The sequence below is a fragment of the Carcharhinus amblyrhynchos genome, chromosome 5, assembly GCF_965287045.1.
Source record: "Carcharhinus amblyrhynchos chromosome 5, sCarAmb.v2.hapA, whole genome shotgun sequence".
In the NCBI taxonomy this organism is placed as follows: Eukaryota; Metazoa; Chordata; class Chondrichthyes; order Carcharhiniformes; family Carcharhinidae; genus Carcharhinus; species Carcharhinus amblyrhynchos.
In genome coordinates this window covers 3,730,605-3,752,059 of record NC_137328.1, presented here as the reverse complement: position 1 = coordinate 3,752,059, position 21,455 = coordinate 3,730,605, and the positions used below count along the sequence as shown (strand labels likewise).

At 47.1% G+C, this 21,455-nt stretch overlaps 1 protein-coding gene across 1 annotated transcript in view; it reads right to left on the bottom strand.

Moving 5' to 3' along the window:
• Positions 1–3,886: 3,886 nt before the first annotated feature.
• The window catches only part of pgm5 (phosphoglucomutase 5), a 113,434-nt gene continuing 95,865 nt past the window's right edge, over positions 3,887–21,455 (bottom strand). The window contains exons 8-11 of the mRNA XM_080188353.1: positions 20,618–20,753; positions 17,700–17,883; positions 15,324–15,458; positions 3,887–4,694 (exon numbers count right to left, since the gene is read on the bottom strand). Coding sequence (XP_080044479.1) covers positions 4,605–4,694; positions 15,324–15,458; positions 17,700–17,883; positions 20,618–20,753 — 545 coding nt within the window. The 3' untranslated portion in view covers positions 3,887–4,604. The remainder of the gene's footprint in view (positions 4,695–15,323; positions 15,459–17,699; positions 17,884–20,617; positions 20,754–21,455) is intronic.

The window sequence follows — 21,455 nt, the reverse complement described above, 5'->3', positions numbered from 1 at the left end:
TAAGATGGAACTTTAATGAAAGGAAGAAATTGCATCTACGTAGCACCTGGTATCACAATGCGCTGTGCTCCCAATATCCAGGCTTGGGCTGACAAGTGGCAAGCAACATTCGTGCCACACAAATGCCAGACAATGACCATCACCAAGAAGAGACACTCTAACCAGCCCCCCCAACACCCTCCCCTTGACATTCAATGGTGTAACCATCACAGAATTCCCCCCACTGTCAACGTCCTTGGGGGTTACCATTGACCGGAGACTCAACTGGACTCACCACGTAAACACAGTGGCTACAAGAGCAGGTCAGAGGTTTTGCCTGGATGGGTGCAGCTCCAACAACATTCATGAAGCTTGACACCATCCAGGACACCCGCTTGGTTGGCACCACATCCACAAGCATCAACTCCCTCCACCACCGACACTCAGTAGCAGCAGTGTGTACTAGCTACAAGATTCACTGCAGCAACTCACCAAAGATCCTGAGGCAGCATCTTCCAAACCCACGACCACTTCCATCTAGAAGGACAAAGGCAGCAGATACATGGGAACACCACCACCTGCAAGCTTCACTCCAAGCCACTCACCATCCTGACTTGGAAATATATCGCCGTTCTTTCGCAGTCGCTATCCTGGAATTCCCTCCCTAACGGCATTGTGGGTCAACCCACAGCACGTGGACTGCAGCGATTCAAGAAGGCAGCTCACCATCACTAGGGCAACTAGGGATGGGCAATAAATGCTGGCCAGCCAGCGACGCCCATGTCCCATGAAAGAATAAAACAAAGTAGTTCGGAAGGGTGGTCACTTTGTAACACAATAAATGCAACAGCCAATTTGTAGAATCATAGAATCCCTACAGTAGAGAAGAAAACCATTTGGCCCATTGAGTCTGCAGTGACAACAATCCCACCCAGGTCCTATACCCGCAACACCCATGTATTTACCCTGTTAATTCTCCCTAACACTAAGGGGCAATTTAGCATGGCCAACTCACCTAACCTACACGTCTTTGGACTGTGGGAGGAAACTGGAGCACCCGGAGGAAACCCACGCGCAGACATGGGGAGAACGCGCAAACTCCACACAGACAGTTACCGGAGACTGGAATCGAACCTCGGTTCTTGGCACTATGATGCAGCGATGCTAACCATTGTGCCACCCTGCTGTACATAGCAAGATCCCACAAACAGTCATGTGTTAATAGATGGATAATCAACTTTTACTGGTGTTATCAGTGTTAAGCCACAACTGGAGGCCTGCATTCCCTCAGTACTGCACTGAGTCAGTCTGAATGTTGAGTTCACATCTCAGGAGTGGGACGCACAGTATAAGGTAATATCATACCTATAAGGTGCTGAGGGGACCTGACTGGGTAGATACCAGTAGGACATTCCCACTCTACTCCAGGGAGGGACTAGAACCAGGTGATTATTTGTCAGACCAAGAAGTCCACTGCTTCAGACAGAGATGAGGAGAATTTTATTTTCTCTCAAAGGGTTACTCACCTTTTGAATTCTCTTCCCCATAGAATTGTGGAGACTGGGTCACTGAATGTACTGAAGTCTGAGTTAGGCAGATATTCAATCGGGAGTCAGGAGTTATGGGGGGGAGGGGGGCGCGGGGTGGGAGGAGATGGCAATGGGGAGATAGCAACATGGAATTGAGACCAACACCTGACATCAACCATAATGCGTAACAGGCTTGAAGGGCCGAATGGCCTACTCCTGAGTGCTGTGTTCCTCTTTTTAAGTTGAGTGCGAGCCACTTGGACATGGCTGGCACCTGGAACTAATAACATTGAAGTGCTGCCAATCTTAATAAATCGCAAGGAAAAGCCCTTTGAGTGGAAGAATTACATCCTCAGCAGTGTTTGAAGTGGAAACCATGTTTAATATAATTTATCTGAAGTGACCGCTCTGTTGTATTTTCACAATAGCAAGCTATATAAACAGCACAGAAATAGACCATCCAGCCTGACTGGTATATGTTAGTGTTACTGTCCCACACTATATGCAGTTTTCATTCCCAGATGAATCCGTTATTGGAAACACAAACATTTCAGATCAAGCCCAATCACACCTTATACTAATTCATTCCAGTGCATAATCTTACAAAGAAGCTATCTCCCTGCACACTCAGAGGCACTGGCACAGTCTGCACACAAGTATTTGTGCAATCCTTGCACATAGCTCACTGGCATAAAAGGTGAAGGCTTCATTACACTGTGGCGCGGTGCCTCACCAGGGACCTGGGTTCGATTCCCGGCTTGGGTCACTGTCTGTGTGGAGTTTGCATGTTCTCCCCATGTCTGCATGGGTTTCCTTCAGGTTCTCCGTTTTCTCTCACAGTTCAAAAAATGTGCTGGTTAGGTGGCTAGGCCATACTAAATTGACCCTTAGTGTCAGGGGGAACTAGCTAAGGCAAATGCATGAGGTTATGAGGATAGGGGCTGAGTGGGACTGTGGTAGGTGCAGACTGGATGGACTGAATGGCCTCCTTCTGCACTGTAGGACTCTATGATTCTACTTTGTGCTCCTGATGGAGATTGCTTTATCTCATGAATGCTTACTGAGAATGTAGGCACAGGATTCTACTACATAAATGGATAGTTTCCTCTGTTTGAACATTGTATCTTTGTCTATAATTGAACAAGAATCTCTCCTCGCCTTCCCACCAGTTCATGAGACACAGCAACAGGAGTTAGCCCCTGAGCATTTCGAGCCCATTCCCCCATTCAAAGAGATTGTGGCTGGTTGCCAACCTTGCTCCATGTATCTACCTTTGCCACATATCCATAATGGCTGGGTTTGCTGCCAGCACTGTGCACATTGAGTTATTTTACAGGGTTACATCACTGAGTAGGCAGTGACCAGGAGCAGAGATGGAGCTGCTCAGATCATCCTGGCTGTGTTCTCGGTAGCTTGGTGTATCTCACTGACTTTGTTTCTCCCCTTTATGTTTGACCGGACATCTCTGCAACAGAATTAACTCATTCCCTTGTCAAGTTCCTCTTAAAACATTTGAATAGCTGGCAGGGAACTGCTCCTGAGGTGCAGGAAGTATTTTCATACGCTGCCTCCAGGAAAGGTGAGGCTAGCCCATGTCAAATAACACGTGAAAGACCATCCCACAGGATAGCAAATATCTGAATTAATTGCGAGACACGACTAACATAAACCCAACCTGGAGGAGGAATAAAAAAATGTTTTATTTCCAGAAGCTGCACAGAAACAGGCAGATGATATATATTCATGGTAATGTCATTGAGGCGTGCACAGAGGGTACAGGCTGGGTGCAGTGGAATAATAACACTGGACTTCAGCCCATACGCAGACAGGTATGGGTGGCCATCGTGCAGGGAACACCATAACCCTCAACACCTTTGTTTAACAACACTCCATCAATCTCTGTATTAGAGTTAACTATTGACCTAACATCAATTGCCATTTGAAACAACATTGAAACCCTACAGTGCAAAAGGAGGCCATTCGGCCCATCGAGTCTGCACCGACAACAATCCCACCCATACACCCCACTAATTTCTCTGACCTACACATCCCGGGACATTATGGGCAATTTAGCATGGCCAATCAACCTAACCTGCACATCTTTGGACTGTGGGAGGAAACCGGAGCACCCAAAGGAAACCCACACAGACGTGGGGAGAACGTGCAAACTTCACATAGAGAGCGACCCAAGCCGGGAATCAAACCCGGGTCCCTGATGCTGTGAGGCAGCAGTGCTAACCACTGTGCCGTCCTTAATTTGTAGAACTTAATTCCAAATTTCGATCATCTTGGCTCTTTTGACGATCCTGTATAATGGAAAGAATAATTTATTCAGTGAAAATACTCAAAGTGAATGAAGGCACAACCATAGTGATATGTTTGTTAGCAATACAGTTTAATAATAGTTGTAGGGTGGGAAGTTGATGGTTTGTTTTATTCAATGATGGGTTTACAATAATGTAATTGTACACAGCCAATGGACAACCTTTACCATCAAATCTAAAATGTTAACACACAACCCATCTCACATAGCCAATGCTAACTCAAACAACACATCTCATGCAAGGATAACACAGTGGCTCTTTATAAAATACATAATTGCTGTTATCAGGTACATCAATATTAATAGTCGTTTGGCAGAAAAGATTTTGAGCATTGCCGAGAAAAGAGACCTTTCTGTCGAAGCTTTTCATCTGAAACTCATCAGGAAATTCCGCAAGCATACTCTCATCAGAGAAATCAACAAGGTTACATGGAATGGGAGGCCGCTGATTGATCGGCAAGTCAATTCTCTTCTCATACAATACAAACTTGTCTATTTCCTTGACATTGGTATTCTTGCGGAATGTTCTGATGAGTTCAAGATAAAAAGCTTCTACAAGAGATGTCTTTCTTTTCCCCCGCAATACATCAGTAATGTTAATATAAAAGCAACAAATAAAAGAACTGGACAACTTCTTAATTTCGCAAGACATTACCTCTCTCTTCCCTTTTATTTATTAGTGATTGGGTATGAAACTGTGAGCAGCCGGTATGAATAACAAAAACAAAAAATAAATCTCTCTTGGCCCCTCGGGAGTGGTCGGCACGCTCCTCTCAGGTAATGACCGTGGGTCCCCTCCTGTCCGTCCGATCGTGAATCTGCGATAGTTTCAGTGCAATAGCGATCAGTGGGCCCAGCACCACCTGCAGAAGCAAAACAGAGACCACCGCTGAATGGGATCCTTCCTCCAGCCCTTCTGTTCAAAGTTCATTCATAGCAATAGAGTGGGGGGGGCCATTCAGCCCCTCCAGCCTATTCTCCTATTCCATTAGATCATGGCTGATCTGTACCGAAACTCCATCTGTCTGACTTCCTTCCATTATTCTGTAGACCCTCGCTTAACAAAAACTCTTCCATCCTAGCTTTCAAATTTTGAATTCACCCCTTTCCCAGCCTCAAGTGCCTTTTGGGGGGGGAGTATTCCAGCTTTTTGCTCTCCCTTTTGGATGATGAGGTGCTCTCTGACATCGCCCCTGGACAACCTGGTTTGCATTTTAAAATTCCCCCCCCTTGTTCTGGACTCTCTCCCCTCAGCCCCCAAATCTCTCTCTCTCTACTCCTATAAATTCTATTAATCTTCTATATTCAATGAAATACGAGCCTAGACCATGCCAACAGTCCTCGTAATAACCCTGGTGAAGCTGCCCCATCCCAAGCCGCCATCTCTTTCCATTTACACAAAGAGGGCAGGTCCATTTTGAAGACCGATCTGAAATTAGTGCTTATAAAGAAGACATTATTCTTGGCAGAATGATGGAGAGCTACAACAGCAATTTGCAATTATATAGCACCTCCATTGTAGGAAAATTCCCAAGTTTTTCCACAAGATTGTCATCAGTGTGCCGTCAAGATGTCTAAGAGGACACTGGGGACAGGTGATGGAATTCTTAGTCAGAGAGGCAGGTTTTAAGATGTGCCTTCAGGGAGGGGAGAGGTTTAGGGACGGAATTCCAGAGTTGGGCTCTGAGCAGCTAGAGTCACTTAATAGTCACAAGTAAGGCTTACATTAACACTGCAATGAAGTTACTGTGAAAATCCCCTAGTCGTAACACTCCAGCACCTGATTGGGTACACAGGAGGGAGAATTCAGCATGGCCAGTGCACCTAACCAGCACATTTTTTGGACTGTGGGAGGAAACCGGAGCACTCAGAGGAAACCCACGCAGACACGGGGAGAATGTGCAAACTCCACACAGACAGTGACCCAAGCTGGGAATCGAATCCGGATCTCCGGTGCTGTGAAGCAGTGGTACTGACCACTGTGCCACCGTGCTGCCCCTAGGTGAAGCCAATACATAGCACGGTGGCACAGTGGTTAGCACTGCTGCCTCACAATGCCAGGAACCTGGGTTCAATTCTAGCCTCGGGTGACTGTCTGCGTGGTGTTTGCAGATGCCGATTTCCCCCAAACACTCCAAAGATCATTTAATCATTGAATCCCGACAGAGCATCAGGAGACCATTAGGCCCATCAAGTCTGCACCAACCACATTCCTACCCAGACCCTTTTCCCATAACCCCATGCATTTACCCTGCCAATTCCCTTGACACCAGGGTCAATTTAGCATGGCCAATCAACCCTAGCCCACACATCTTTGGACTGTGGGAGGAAACTGGAGCACCCGGAGGAAACCCATGCAGACACGGGGAGAATGTGCAAACTCCACACAGACAGTGACCTGAGGTCAGAATTGAATCTGGATCCCTGGCGCTATGAGGCAGCAACGCTAACCACTGTGCCACATGCCAACCTAGACGTGCAGGTTAGGTGGATTGGCCATGTTAAATATCCCTTAGTGTCTTAAGGTTAAGGGGATTAGCAGGGTAAATACTTGGGTTGCGGGGTAAGCCTGGTCAAGAGGCAGCACAGACACAATGGGCCGAATGGCTTCCTTCTGCACTGTAGGGATTATATGATGGAAATGGGAGATCCACAAGTTTCCCGAATTAGAGGAACGCAGAGATCTCGGGGGATTGATGGAGATTACAGAGAAAGGGAAGGGACCAGGGCTGTGGGAAGATTGAAAACAACTAGAAGTTTAAATTTGGTTGTCAGACTGGAAGCCAGTGTAGGTCAGTGGATACCAGGGTGATGGGCGTGCGGTGTTTAGTGTGAGACAGGACACGGGTAGCAGATTTACTGAGCTGCAAACACCAAGTATTCTTTATTATCCATTGGGAATGTGAACTTCAGAGCTGCTCCTATTTCTAACGGCTGATTTTACACAATTTGGCCATCGTTCGATTCACATCTCGTTCAGGATTCTATAGCTCACCTTCAGCACTGAGGGGTGGCCTTCAAATTATGTAATTTAGTTGCTAAAGAGGCAGATTGGCAATAGAATTGGCATCACAGTCTGTCTCCACACTGCCCCCCTCGGGTTACATGGTGGTACTGTCGAGGCCGCAGATTTCTACAGGATAACTGGGAATAGCTTTCCCTGATGATATGCTTGTCATGAGGATCTGTACTCGCTGGAGTTTAGGAGGATGAGGGGGGGCACTTTATTGAAACTTACAGGATACTGCGAGGCCTGGATAGAGTGGACATGGAACATGAACACAAAGCTGCAAACAGGTTTCAGATTAACAATCCACTAGTAGGAAAAACTAGAGCCAGAGCGCACAACCTCAGGCTAAAGGGACGATCCTTTAAAACAGAGACGGGGAGGGATTTCTTCAGCCAGAGAGAGTGGTGAATCTGTGGAACTCTTTGCCGCAGGAGGCTGTGGAGGCCGGGTCACTGAGTGTCTCTAAGACAGAGATAGATAGGTTCTTGATTAATAAGGGGATCAGGGGTTATGGGGAAAAGGCAAGAGAACGGGGATGAGAAAAATACCAGCCATGATTGAATGGCAGAGCAGACTTGATGGGCCGAGTGGCCTAATTCTGCCCCCAAGTCTTATGGTCTCTCGCTCACCTCTTGCCCCTACTCTCTCCCATGAACCAGTCCCTGGAAGCTTAGGTACAAAGTGAGCAACATGCCCCAGTGGGGAATATAGAAAATAAAGGCTTACATTAGTATAGCATCTTTCACAGAATCGCAAAACAACTTTCAGCCAATGGAGGGCTTCTGTTTTGAAGTGCGGTCATTGTTGTGCTGCAGGAAACACAGCAGTCGACTTGTGCACAGTAAGATCCCACAATGTGATAATGACCTGATGATCACCTTGTAACGTTGCTGACTGTGGGACAAATATTGGCCACAATAGTGGGCAGAACTCTGCTGCTCTTCTCCGAATCGTGGCTGTGGTATCTTTTACTGATTTAAACACTTTAACATTGCATTTGGAAGACGGCATCAGTGACAGGGCAGCACTCCCCCAGGAGCCGCTGGAACGACACGCTCAAGTCTTGGTGTGTGAACATAATCTGACTCAGGGGAGGAGCACGCAACGCACGGAGCTACCCAGGGCATGATCTTAACTGCCGTCCATGCCACGCTCCCCTGCAGCGAGGTCGGAGAATCGGCATGCATCCAAATCTCCCTTCACCGCAGTGGGAATGGGAAAATCCCACCGGCGTGAACAGTGGTAACACTCTGGCCCGAGAGTCCAAATGGTGTCCTTAAGATGTTGGGATGACTAACGCCAGCATGGAACGTGAACACAAAGCTACAAACAGGTTTCAGACTAACAATCCCAAAGTAAGGATTGTAAATGTTGTTCCCCATTTAATGGGAATGAGAGAGGATCTTGAATAGGGCGATCGATCAGGAACAACGGTTGTGAATAATAATTGGTGGTGGCTCACTCTCGCCTCCCAGTGGCAGGTTGTGGGTTTGTACACCAATCCAGACATACGAGCTCAAAATCTAGCAGACATTGGAAACAAGGTACAGATGGAGCTCTGCACTGTCAGTGGCGCTGTCTTTCAGATCAGATAAAATCCAGAAGGTGGCCCCTCGAGTCTTCACCGACCACAGTCCCACCCAGGTCCTATCCCCATAACCCCCATGTATTTACCCCAGCTAGTCCTCCTGACACTAAGGGGCAATTTAACATGGCCAGTCAACCTAACCCGCACATCTTTGGACTGTGGGAGGAAACCGGAGCACTCTAAGGAAGCCCACGCAGACACGGGGAGAACGTGCAGTGACCCAAGCCAGGGATCGAACCCAGCAGTGCCAACCACAGTGCCTCCGTGCTGCTTGGGTAAACTAAAATCCACTAACGTGAACATAAAAGATTCAGTTTGCGAGAAGAGGTCTCAGTGTCCGAGTCAATATTTAACCCTCAACTCGCATCACCAAAAAAAAAACAGATGATTTAGTTATTATCAGTTAGTTGTGGGAGCTTGCTGTGCTCAAAACGGCTGCCACCTTCCCAAACAACAGCAGTCACTACACCGCAGAGTACATCATTGGCTGTAAAGTGCATCGTCACGTTCTGGACAGGGTGACAAGCCATCCAGGATTTTACAGCACTATCCCTGATTTGAGGTAGTTGTTTCTGAGACCCATCTTGTCCCGTAATCGTGTGCAGCGTGCCCCTGTGCTCTCCTTCCAATGGCCTAATCTCAAATCTCACGCAGGTCTGTCCCCCATTCCACCCCCCCCCCTCCCACTCACAGAGGTTCATCCCCCCCACTCCACTGTCACAGTTACCACACCCCCACCCTCCCAGATCTGCCACTCCAAAGTGTCCCTTACGTCTTCTCTGATAGTTGATCACCCTGGTCCTGAGGTCATAGAGTCAGAGAGGTTTACAGCAATGGAAACAGGCCCTTCAGCCCAACTTGTCCATGCTGTCTTTTTTTTTAAAGCCCCTAAGCTAATCCCAATTGCCCGCATTTGGCCCATATCCCTCTATACCCATCGTACCCATGTAACCGTCTAAATGCTTTTTAAAAGCCAATATTGTACCCATCTCTACTACCACCTCTGGCAGCTTGTTCCAGACACTCACCACCCTCTGTGAAAAAAACTGCCCCTCTGGACTCTTTTCTATCTCTCCCCTCTCACCTTAAACCTATGCCCTCTAGTTTTAGACTCCTCTACCTTGGGGAAAAGATATTGACTATCTAGCTGATCTGTGCCCCTCATTATTTTATAGACCTCTATAAGATCACCCCTCAGCCTCCTACACTCCAGAGAAAAAAGCCCCAGTCCATCCAGCCTCTCCTTATAACTCAAACCATCAAATCCCAGTAGCATCCTAGTAAATCTTTTCTGCACTCTTTCTAGTTTAATAATATCCTTTCTATAATAGGGTGACCGGAACTGTACACAGTTCTGTCACAGGTCATAGTGATTGTAGAGATCCACTCCCGCTGGTGTGTTCTCTCATTGTGAAGAAAGAACACATTATGGTTGTAAGATCTCGTTCTGCAGCTGTGAATTATCCAGCCAGCAATAATTTCCCACTGCTGCACTCTGACTTCTAATACCCTCCCTCCATGGACAACACATTTTAATGTTAGAGTTTCCACTTTGGTTACACATTTTCTTTATTCATTTATAGGATAAACGGCCAGCACTTATTACCCATCACTAATTACCACCCCCCCCAACCCACCGAGGAAGTGGTGCCCTCGAGCCGCTGCTTTCTCTATGGTGTAGGTACACCCGCAGTGCAGTTAGAGAAGAATTGTGCCAAGAATGTCTTTGAAAGTGCGCTAAAATCCACATCCTCCCCGTGTCGGAGTGGGTTTCCTCCGGGTGCTCCAGTTTCCTCCCACAGTCTGAAAGACGTGGTTAGGGTGCATTGGCCGTGCTAAATTCTCCCTCAGTGTACCCGAACAGGTGCCGGAGTGTGACGACTAGGGGGTTTTTGCAGTAACTTCATTGCGGTGTTAATGTAAGCCTACTTGCGACACTAATAAGTAAATAAAGATCACGAAAAATCATGGGGGTAAATGGTTAGGGGACAGCACTCACTTATACTTTAAAATTCTCTGATCTTTTTACCTGGATCTTGGCTGATTCCATCTGGATGGTGTTGATGTCACGAGCCCTAACGCGTCCCCGTGACATTTGGTCCAATTCATTGCTGACAGATTCGAAATAACAACAAAATTGTGGAAGATTTAGAAATATTTTGGTTTGTGAGTCAACAGTGCCTCCTTGTGGTGGGTCAAGTATATGTGCAGCAACCACTCAGCAACTCAGTTCATTCTCATCCAAAAACACGGCGACTAAAACATCCGGAAAAGATTTTCCAAATGCTATTCCGGATGTTCCTTCCACTCTCTGAAAAGCTTCCACAAACACTAGACAGAGTCTGGTGTTTTACCCCATTTTTATGATGTACTAACCCAAGCAATGAAAGTTGGCTATTTGACTATGGAAGGCACAGCTGCCAGCAGATATACTGACAAAGGGTCATCCAGACTTAAAACATTGGGCACAGTCCGTTCACGCCACGCTCCCGCTGCAACCAGATCGGAGAATTTAGCATCCAACCAAATCCCTGCAGCAGGATGGGAAAATCCCGCTGGCACTGAATGGCCGTAACATTCCCATCATTGGCTCCATCCTCTCTCCACAGATGCTGCCAGACCTGCTGAGATTTTCCAGCGTTTTCTGTTTTGTTACAGCTTCCATCAGGTTGAACGAACAATAACAAGAGGTAACGTCCATTGGGTGACCTTTAACCACCACCCCCCCCCACCCCGCTCCTTTCCATACCCCCCACACCTTCACAAGCAGGAGTCAAAAGGTTAATTCCAAAGGTCCCATACCTACACCAAATTAACTAATGCTCAGTTAACAACAGTTCAGCTAGCAAGGGATCAGTTAATTACAGATCTCAGCATAATCTTGAAAGCAGAACCAGTTCGGGGATAATGTCAGGGAGAATCTCAGGGGCAGACAAAACCTGAAAGGATATTAAGGCTGGGGACCAATTGAAAATTCCAAAAGGGGAGTTGATAGATTTTTGTCAGGTAAGGAGGTTAAGGTAGATACAAAAGTAAAGAGGGTAGATGGAGCTGAGGTATAGATTGCCCTTGATCTAACTGAGTGGCGGAACAGTTCAATGGGCTGAATGGCCTCTCCTGTTCCTATGCTTCAGTCAGTTACTAAAAGCTTCAGCCTGAGGCTGGGTGCCATTACTGGGTTTGTCCAGTTAGCCCCTGCTGTCCCAAGTGGCACAGTGGTTAACACTGCTGTCTCAGTGCCAGAGATCTGGGTTCAATCCCTGGCGTGGGTCACTGTCTGTGTGGAGTTTGCATGTTCTTCTTGTGTCTGCCTGGGTGCTCCAGTTTCCTCCCACAGTCTGAAAGACATGCTGGTTAGATGCATTGACCCGAACAGGGGGTACCCAAGTGTGACAACTAGGGGAATTTCACAGTAACTTTATTGCAGTGTTAACGTAAGCTTACTTGTGACTAATAAACAAGCTAATAAAGAGACAGCTTAACAAGAAATCGATCAGTCATGGATTCGGCACAGACTGGACTGAGGAAGTTAACAAGCAATGTGGATAAAGGGGGATCTGTAGATGTGGGGTACTTGGATTTATAGACTAACAAGGGAGTCAAAGGGTATTACGGTTAGACAGGGAAGTGAAGGTGAAATCACCATCAGATCAGCCATGACCTCATCAAATGGTGCAGCAGGCTTGATGGGGCTGAATGGCCAATTCCTGTTCCTAATTTGCATTATTGTATGTTCCTATGTAGACTGTCAAAAATGCTATTAATTGTTAAGTCTTAGCATAAACATGTTGAGGAGCAGGAAGATCATTATTAATTATCCTTAAAATAACTGGGGGGCACAGTGGTCAGCACTGCTGCCTCACAGAGTCAGGGGCCCAGGTTCGATTCCCGGCTTGGGTCACTATCCGTGTGGAGTTTGCACGTTCTCCCCGTGTCTGCCTGGGTTTCCTCCGGGTGCTCCGGTTTCCCCTCTCACTCCAAAGATGTGCGGGTTAGGTGGATTGGCCATGCTAAACTGCCCCTAAGTGTCAGGGGGATTAACTAGGGTAAATGTATGGGGATAGGGTCTGGGTGGGACTGTAGTCAGTGTAAACTTGATGGGCTGAATGGCCTCCTTCTGCACTGTAGAGATTCTATGAATCCACTACATTTCTTTCCACTGCCCTTTGGGGCAGTGCATTTCCGATCACAACAGCTCGCTGCGTTGATATATTTCTCCTCTTGTCCCCTCTGATTCATGTGTCAAATATCTTAAACCCTGTGTGCTCTGGTTACTGATGTCCACGCCTTAGGAGCCAGAATTGTCCAGACGATTCCAGTCCTCCCACCCTCTCTCTGCGTTTCCGTATAACGGAGTGTGATTACTGAAACGACGTATTCCAGGCTGCACTGTAACAATTCACTGCTCGAACCTCACACGCCCGGGGGGTACAGAGTGTAGCTGAGCCAGCACACTGGCAGCATAGCAACTACCATCTCAGAGGCTGAAGCAAAGATCTTGGCAAAGAACCAAAACTAGCTTCCAAATTCTCTGGCACGAAGGCCGGCCTCTGAACAGTTGTTGTCCACTCCCCACAAGGAACATCCATGGGAGCGCAGGCTGCCTCGCTGCCCTTTTTAACCAGAATTGCCTTGGTGAATAAGCAGGGTCGGGCTGGAGTGGTGGGGACGGGGAGAGGGGGTGGGGGATTGAGTTGCTGGTGGTTTGTTGTTATCCTAACCCCACATCCCAGCGAGAAATGGATGGGACAGTTTTAGACGCCCCCATTGACACGAGGGCAGATTCTGGTTAATTTAAAACGACCCCCCATCATGTTTTGATTTAGTGGACAGATTCATGTGCCATTGGCCATATTTATGTAATTACCACACAAAAATTAGGGTGTTTTTAAAACTTTCAATCCACCCTAAGCATTCTCTTTCATTTCAGTCTGAAAAAGTTTCAGGAACTTCTGTTCAATCTTCCATCGTATTCTGCTGTAGTACAGGTTAAAACTCTCAGCCTGCTTTCAAATTCCTCCATCAGCCCACTCCTTCCCTATTTCTGCAACCTCCTCCCTAAAAGCCTCACTATCTCTGTAAACCTCCTCCAACCCTCCCTATCTCTGTAGCCTCCTCCAGCCTCTACAACTCCCCCTATCTCCGTAGCCTCCTCCAATCCCCCCATCTCTGTAACGTCATCCAATCCCTACAACTCCCCCTACCTCTGTAGCCTCCTCCAACCCCCGACAATCCTCCCTATGTCTGTAACCTTCTCTGGCCCCTACACCCCTCCCTATCTGTGTAACCTCCTCCAGCTCCTACACCCCTCCCTATCTGTGTAACCTCCTCCAGCTCCTATACCCCTCCCTATCTTTGTAACCTCCTCCAGCCCCCTACAATCCTCCCAATCTCTGTAACCTTCTCTGGCCCCTACATCCCTCCCTATCTGTGTAACCTCCTCCAGCTCCTGTACCCCTCCCTATCTTTGTAACCTCCTCCAGCCCCCTACAATCCTCCCAATCTCTGCAGCCTCCACCAGCCCCTACAACCCTCCCTATCTCAGTAACCTCCTCCAGTTTTACAATCCTCTAAGGTATCCCTACTCCCCTCACTCTGGCCTCTTGTAGAATCCTGATTTCCTTTGCCCCTTCATAGGTGAGCATGGTGACTGCTGCCTGGATCTAAACTCTGGAATTCCCTGTGCGGGATCTGGAATGCACTGCCCGAGAGTGTGGTGGAGTTCGTATCAAGTGTGTCTTTCAAAAGGAAATTGGACTCGCACCTGAAGGGAAAATGAGAAGTTATGGGAAAAGGGTGGGGTAGATAACTTACTCTTACAGAGAGCTGGCAGGCCCTCAATGGGCTGAATGGCCTCCTGTGCTGTGACCATTCTATAATTCTCTCCGCCACCCTTTCCTCCTTGATGATGCGCCTCAAACCTTACCCCAAGCTTTAGGTCACCGGTGCCACCATGTCCTTATATGGCTCACTTTGAAAGGTTTGTGTTTAATAACAATCCCGTTCTGCGAGGCGCTATATAAATGCAACCTGTTCTTACAACAAAAAGCAGCAATGAGTGGAGAGTACGAATGGACGTGTTTCAGTCCATTCCCTTAGTTCCTTCACTGTTGCTGGGTCAAAATCCTGGACCTCCCCCCCCACTCCCCGAAAAGCACTGTGGGTATGCCTACACCTCAGGGACCTCAGCGGATCAGGAAGGCAGCTCATTACCACGTTCTCAAGGGGCAATTAGAGATGGGCAAAATATATTGGCTCAACCAGCGACACCCACATCACTCGAAAGAATTAGGAAGTGTTCCAGAAGTTGTCTATCTTTTCAAAAGTGGGTTAATAATCAATAATGTGCAGTTTCTCCCCGCGATCCCCATCTCTCACACCATCCCCCCCCCTTAAAAAATCATTTCTTTGAGCAAACTTGTTAATATCAGCTTCTTGGGTCTGAGTGTTTATCTCTGGTTGATGATACTGTTGTGAAACCCTTTGGGATAGTTTCATTCCGATATTGAACATGAATTATAGAATCCCTACAGGAGGCCCTTCGGCCCATCAAACCTGCACCAACTTTTGCCCAGGTTTACCCATAGCCCTGAGTGCTTATCCCACTAACACCCCTAGCCTGTACATCTTGGGAGACAAAGGGGCAAATTTAGCATGGCCAATCCACCTAACCTGAAAATCTTTGGAATGTGGCAGGAAACGGGAGAACCCAAAGGAAACCCATGCAGACACAGGAAGAATATCCCAAGTTCCACACAGACCCAAGGCCGGAATCGAACCCGGGTCCCTGCCGTTGGGAGGCAGCAGTGCTAACCACTGTGCCACCATGCCATCCCATGTTGGATTGAATAATGTACCAGCTGGCACGCTCTGTGCCTTGGTTGCTCAGGTTACCTGTGGATCCCTGTCGATGCTGTTGGTGTCCCGCACGTAACTCTCCGCGTAGATCCTGATTGTAGATCCCATACTCCCAGTCCCGCTCAACCGAAATATGAGCCTCGAATCATCCGTGAACATCAACCTCAGGCCCTGTGAGAAGAGAAGGCTTCAGTCATCACGAGGTATTTTGTGCTGGAGCTGTCTGGCCACTGGTGACTCTGGCGTGTAACGGAGACAAGTTCATCTGAGTGGCTCCCGATCTAAGGTTTCAGCAGGGGCCGACCACAGCGAACGTCTTGAACTCATTGCTGGAATTCCTGTGGTGCCATCTGACAGCTGAGAATGGATCAGATGCAGGGGGCTCTGAAAAAGTCCTGGACATCACCATTCCCAATCAACAAGTCACCAACTCCAACACTGGCTGGAGATTGCCATCCATTTGCGATTCACCCACCTCACAGCAGACAAGGCAGATCTACCCTTGGTGGATTAGATAGCACTTGGGGCGAATGGGATCAAAGGTTACATGGAGAAAGCATGATTAGGCTATTGAGTTGGAAGATCAGCCATGATCGCTTTGAATAGTAGAGCAGGCTCAAAGGGCCAAATGGCCTCCTCCTGTTCCTATCCTCCATGTTTCTACTCCACACCCAAATCCCAGGATAGTGATGTTATGGGATAAAACTGACAGCCAACTATCCAGAATTGCTTTGAATCTTGAAGAATTGAAGATTACCCAACTTGACAGGAGCAACATTGAGGGGGTAAATGAAACGGGCGTGTTCTTTGAAGAACATTGTTTTTCCAATCTAAGAAATATTGGAGACTTGGTGGGAACAGGGGCAACTGTTTAATTGGCAGTCAAGGTACGTTTCATCTAATGGTGAATTGGTTTGCTTTTCCTGTTGTCTGTGGAAGACAGGCTACCATTAGGTTGAGGTGAAAGGTCATGTGTTAAAACCTCCTGGAACACGTCCAACTGGAGTTGGCAACTCGAATCGGGCATTGGGCTCATTTCTGTAGGCACCAAGATGTGAGATGTCTAACTTGCCAATGAGGCCTTGTGTTGGCAAGGTGGAGCGACTGCCTGTTCTAGAGACCGCCTAATTTCCATTTACCCCTCAACTAGGTGGATTGGCCGTGCCAAAATTGCCCCTTAGTGTTCCAAGGTGTGTAGGTTAGTGGGATAATTACCCAGGGTTACGGGTATAAGTCCTGGGTGGGATGCTTTGTCAGAGAGACTTGACGGGCTGGCACCATAGGGATTCTATGGTAACCTCACCAAAATAGATGACCTTGCCATTTTCACACGGCTGTGTGTTGGAGCTTGCTGTGCGTAAATTGGCACACTCCCATAATAAACAATAGCGCTGATCTCCGAAAAGGAATGTCACGCATGGGAGCTATGTGGCAGCTATTTATTTACATGCTCAGGGAAAGAGTGGCTAAGAGTTTCCATTCTGGTGAGGGCATTAAAGATAGATCTACATTTCTTTAGTGCCTTTCATAACCTGAGGATATTCTAGAGCACTCTGCAGGCAGTGAGGTTCTTTCTGTAGTAATGCAAGGGTCAGGGTAGCTAATTTCTTTCTCACAGTTAGCTCTCCCAGGCAGGCAACGACTGGACAAGCTGCTGGAGTCAATACTGACCAGGACGTTAAGGAGAAGTGTTTCTTCTTTTCAGCCGAATGGTCATAGGGCCTTTCACATGAGAGGGTCTCAGCTTAACCAGAAGGTGGCACCTCCAGCAGTTCAGCACTCCCTCAGTCCTGCACTGGCAGCGTCAGCCAAGACTGTGCGCTCTGGAGTGGAATCAGCAACCTTCTGATTCAGCGGGTGGGTGCTAGCCACTGACAAGAGAGGGCAGCCCAGTGAGACATGTTTAAAAGACAAGGACACACCAGAGCTGTAATTAATGAACATCAGTATACTTCACCACAGAAATGTTGAAAGTTCCCTGCAGCATTCTTCCAATACATAAACATCTACGTTTGCCACACTACTTTAATTTAGAACGAAAATTTAATCAAAAGTTTGCTCAGGTTACATCGAGAAAACAGAATAGTTCAGAAAGAGGATGTGTTTATAAAGTTATAAAAATAAAAGATTCTCCCTGGTGCCGTGGCCAATATTGATCCCTCATAGCTAATAAGAGATTATCCGGTCTTATCACATTGCTAATTGTGGAATCTTGCTGTGTGCAAATTTTGTACATTGCCACGGTGACCAAACTTAAAATGTATTTAACTGGCTGTGAAGCAAGTCCTGAGGTTGAGAGGGGTGCTATAGAAATGCAAGTCTTTCTCTGGAAGGGTTAACACAACAAACACTCATTTACCACCTTTAAATAATCCCCAGAGAGAGTCTGTGCGGAGCAGTTTGACCTCTCACCTGGTTCCGGGTCACAATGCCATCCACGGGATCCGTGTATTCAAAGTTTTCGGTTTTCTCCACAGTGTAACTGTGATTGCCGACCACAAATTGTTGGTTTATGAACGATCGCTCAGTGATGACGGCTTCAAGGTCCCTCATTAAGTAATAAGCTGTTCGTGGGTCTATATCCTCATAATCAAACCTACTCAAAAACACAGAGAGTTCACTGATAACGGAGAAAAGAGGAAAGAGACAATTGGGGAGATGAAAAAAAAACTGGAGTTTCCCAGGACTTCAAACACAGATTATTCTTTCTTCATTATTCATTTTTGGAACGTGATGTCCTTGACAAGGGTGGTATTTATCTGTGGGTGCCCCTTGAGGTCGCATTGGGTCTTGTTGAACCATTGAGACATTAAGACCATAAGACATAGGAGCAAAATTAGGCCACTCGGCCCATCGAGTCTGCTCTGCCATTCAATCATGGCCGATATTTTTCTCATCCCCATCCTCCTGCCTTTTCCCCATAATCCCTGATCCCCTTATTAATCAAGAAACAATCTATCTCTGTCTTAAAGACACTCAATGACCTGGCCTCCACAGCCTTCTGCGGCAAAGAGTTCCACAGATTCCCCAGCTGAATTGGCCGATATTTTACAACCTCGCTTGGGTGAGACTTGTAAAATCCTACCCGAGGCCAGAGGAGAATTCTGTTCTGCTATGCTTGTCTGCCCCAATTCTGGGGCTAACATGCTGGTAAAGTTTTGGCCATTGATTCTGAAAGAGTTTGTTTCTGCTGGTCAATGAATCTAAAACACGGGGCATGGGCTCAGGATAAGGGGGATAATCACTTAGGGCTGAAATGAGGATAAATTTCTTTATCCAAACGATCCCAGAGGCTTGCCAATGCTCCATCTTTGTATATGTTTCAGAATGGGATAGACAGATTTTTGATCTCTTAGGGATTAAGGGATTAAAGTTTATTTATTCGTCACAAGTAAGGCTTCCATTCACACTGCAATGAAGTTACTGTGAAATTCCCCGAGTCGCCACACTTCATTGGGTCAATGCAACTAACCCCCACATCTTTCAGAATGTGGGAGGAAAATGGAGCACTGTAGCAAACCCACACAGACACGGGAAGAATGTGCAGACTCCACACAGAGTGACCCAAGACTGGAATCGAACCCGGGTCCCAGGCGCCGTGAGGCAGCAGTGCTAACCACTGTGCCACCAGGCCACCCATTATTAGGATAGTAGGCAGCAGCAGGAAAGTGCTGTTGAAACCCAAGGTCAGCCATGTTCGTATTGAAGCACAGAGCAGGCCGATGGGATGAATGGTCTACTCCTACAACAGTACTGAAGACTTAAGCTCCAGAACAAAGAAAATTACAGTACAGGAACCGGCCCTTCGGCCCTCCAAGCCTGCACTGACCATGCTTCCTGACTTATCTAAAACCCCCTATCCTTCCAGGGACCATATCCCTCTATTCCCATTCTATTCATGTACTTGTCAAGACGCCCCTTAAAAGTCACTACCATATCTGCTTCCACTACCTCCCCCGACAACAAGTTTCAGGCACCCACTATTCTCTGCGTAAAAAAATCTGCCTCGTACATCGCCTTTAAACCTTGCTCCTCACACCTTAAACCTGTGTCCCCTGGTAATTGACTCTTCCACCCTGGGAAAAAGCTTCTGACTGTCCATTCTGTCCATACCTCTCATAATCTTGTAGACTTCTATCAGGTCTTCCCTATGTTGCTCCAGTGAGAACCTGCTGTGCCCCAAGCCAAGCTCTCCCAATATAGTTATAGTACTGATATCTAACCGGCAATGTGGAAAATTGCTCAGGTATGTCCTGTTAACCAATGTGACCCAGCTAATTACTGATGATTGAGAGTGGACTGATTGGGTGGTAAAGTGATGGAAGGGGTCTTTGACAGCACTACTGAGGTACACTTAGAACACAGAACACTAGAGCACAAACATGCCCTCCAGCCCACAAGTTGCCCGACCATATCCCTACCTACCAGGCCTATCTATAACCCTCAATCTGTTAAATCCCATGTACTCATCCAGAAGTCTCTTAAAAGGCCCCAACGAGTTCGCCTCCACCACCAACGACGGCAGACGATTGCACTCACTCTCCACCCTCTGAGTGAAAAACTTACCCCCTGACATCTCCTCTGTACCTGCTCCCCAGCACCTTAAACCTGTGTCCTCTCAATGTGACCATTTCAGCCCTGGGAAATAGCCTCCGAGAATCCATCCTATCTATTCCTCTCAACATCTTATAAACCTCTATCAGGTCACCTCTCAACCTTTGTCTCTCCAGGGAGAAAAGACCGAGCTCCCTCAACCTATCCTCATAAGGCATGCCTCCCAATCCAGGCAACACCCTTGTAAAACTCCTCTGCACCCTCTCAATAGCTTCCACATCCTTTTTGTAGTGAGGTGACCAGAACTGCACACAGAACTCCAAATGGGAACTTACTCATCTGTAACCTGCTCAGTGATACCCAGTTTGGGTTCTGCCAAGGTCACTCAGTTCTTCATTTCATTACAGCCTTGGTTCAAACATGGACAAAAACTGCAGAGGTAAGCTGAGAGTGACAGCATTTGACTGAGATGTAGGAGCCCTAACAAGACTAGAGTCAATGAGAATCAGGGGAAAACCTTTGCACTGGTGAGAGTTATACCTGGCAGAAAGGGAGACGGTTGTGGTGATTGGAAATCAATCATCTCAGTCCTAGGACATCACCACAGGAGTTCCTCAGGATAACTGTCCAGTGATTGGGGACAGAACCCCACTGGGTTATAGAATGAGGAAACTGGAAAGTCATTCAGAGTTCTGGGGCTGAGACTGGTCAGTAACAGCCTCAATTGCAACGCCACCATGTTACCCCAGACCTCCTGCAGTCAATGTTTGCCTCACCTGCAGTAATAATTCCGGCCAAAATGGGCCCAGTGGTCTTTCACGATCTCCTCCACACTCCGTTTTCGTGCTGCGATAATAGATAGCCACGCAAGGACAGCCCAGAGACCGTCCTTCTCTCGAATGTAATCAGACCCTGCCACAGACAAAAAATAATTTACTGTGTTTTATCCGTAGCTGGTCTCACGCTATATAAGTTCCTCCAACACACAACTATTTGGCAGAGAAGACAGCCATTCTACCTGCCGTGTCAGCGCTATCTTTTGAAAGAACTGTCCCATTAATGCTATTGTCCCCACTTTTTCCTGAGTCTTTGCAAACATTTATCCAACTCCCCCTTCAAGTTACTGTTGAATCTGCTTCCAGCAACTTGAAGCATAAACTGAAAGAGAAAATGCTGGAAAATCTCAGCAGGTCTGGTTGCATCTGTAAGGAGAGAAAAGAGTGGACGTTTCGAGTCCTTTTAGCAAAGGATCATCTGGGCACAAAACGTCAGCTCTTTTCTCTCCTTACCAGACCTGCTGAGATTTTCCCGCATTTTCTCTTTTGATTTCAGATTCCAGCATCCGCAGTAACTTGCTTTCATGCAACATAAACCAAACTCTCTGCATCCCCCCTTCGGCTCTGAGTCTCTGAAGGGTTTACCTAGAGAGGGCAGCCTCGGTGAAACTTCTGTTGTTAATATATTTCTGGCAAGTACAAACTCCAGTGAGCCGAGCCACACAAAACACAAGAATCAACAACAGACGTCAATCAGGCGATCTGCTTTAATGTCCAACTCGGTTATTTTCTACAAGGAATACATCTTCTTTGCTTAAAGTTAAAGAGTTTTTGGATC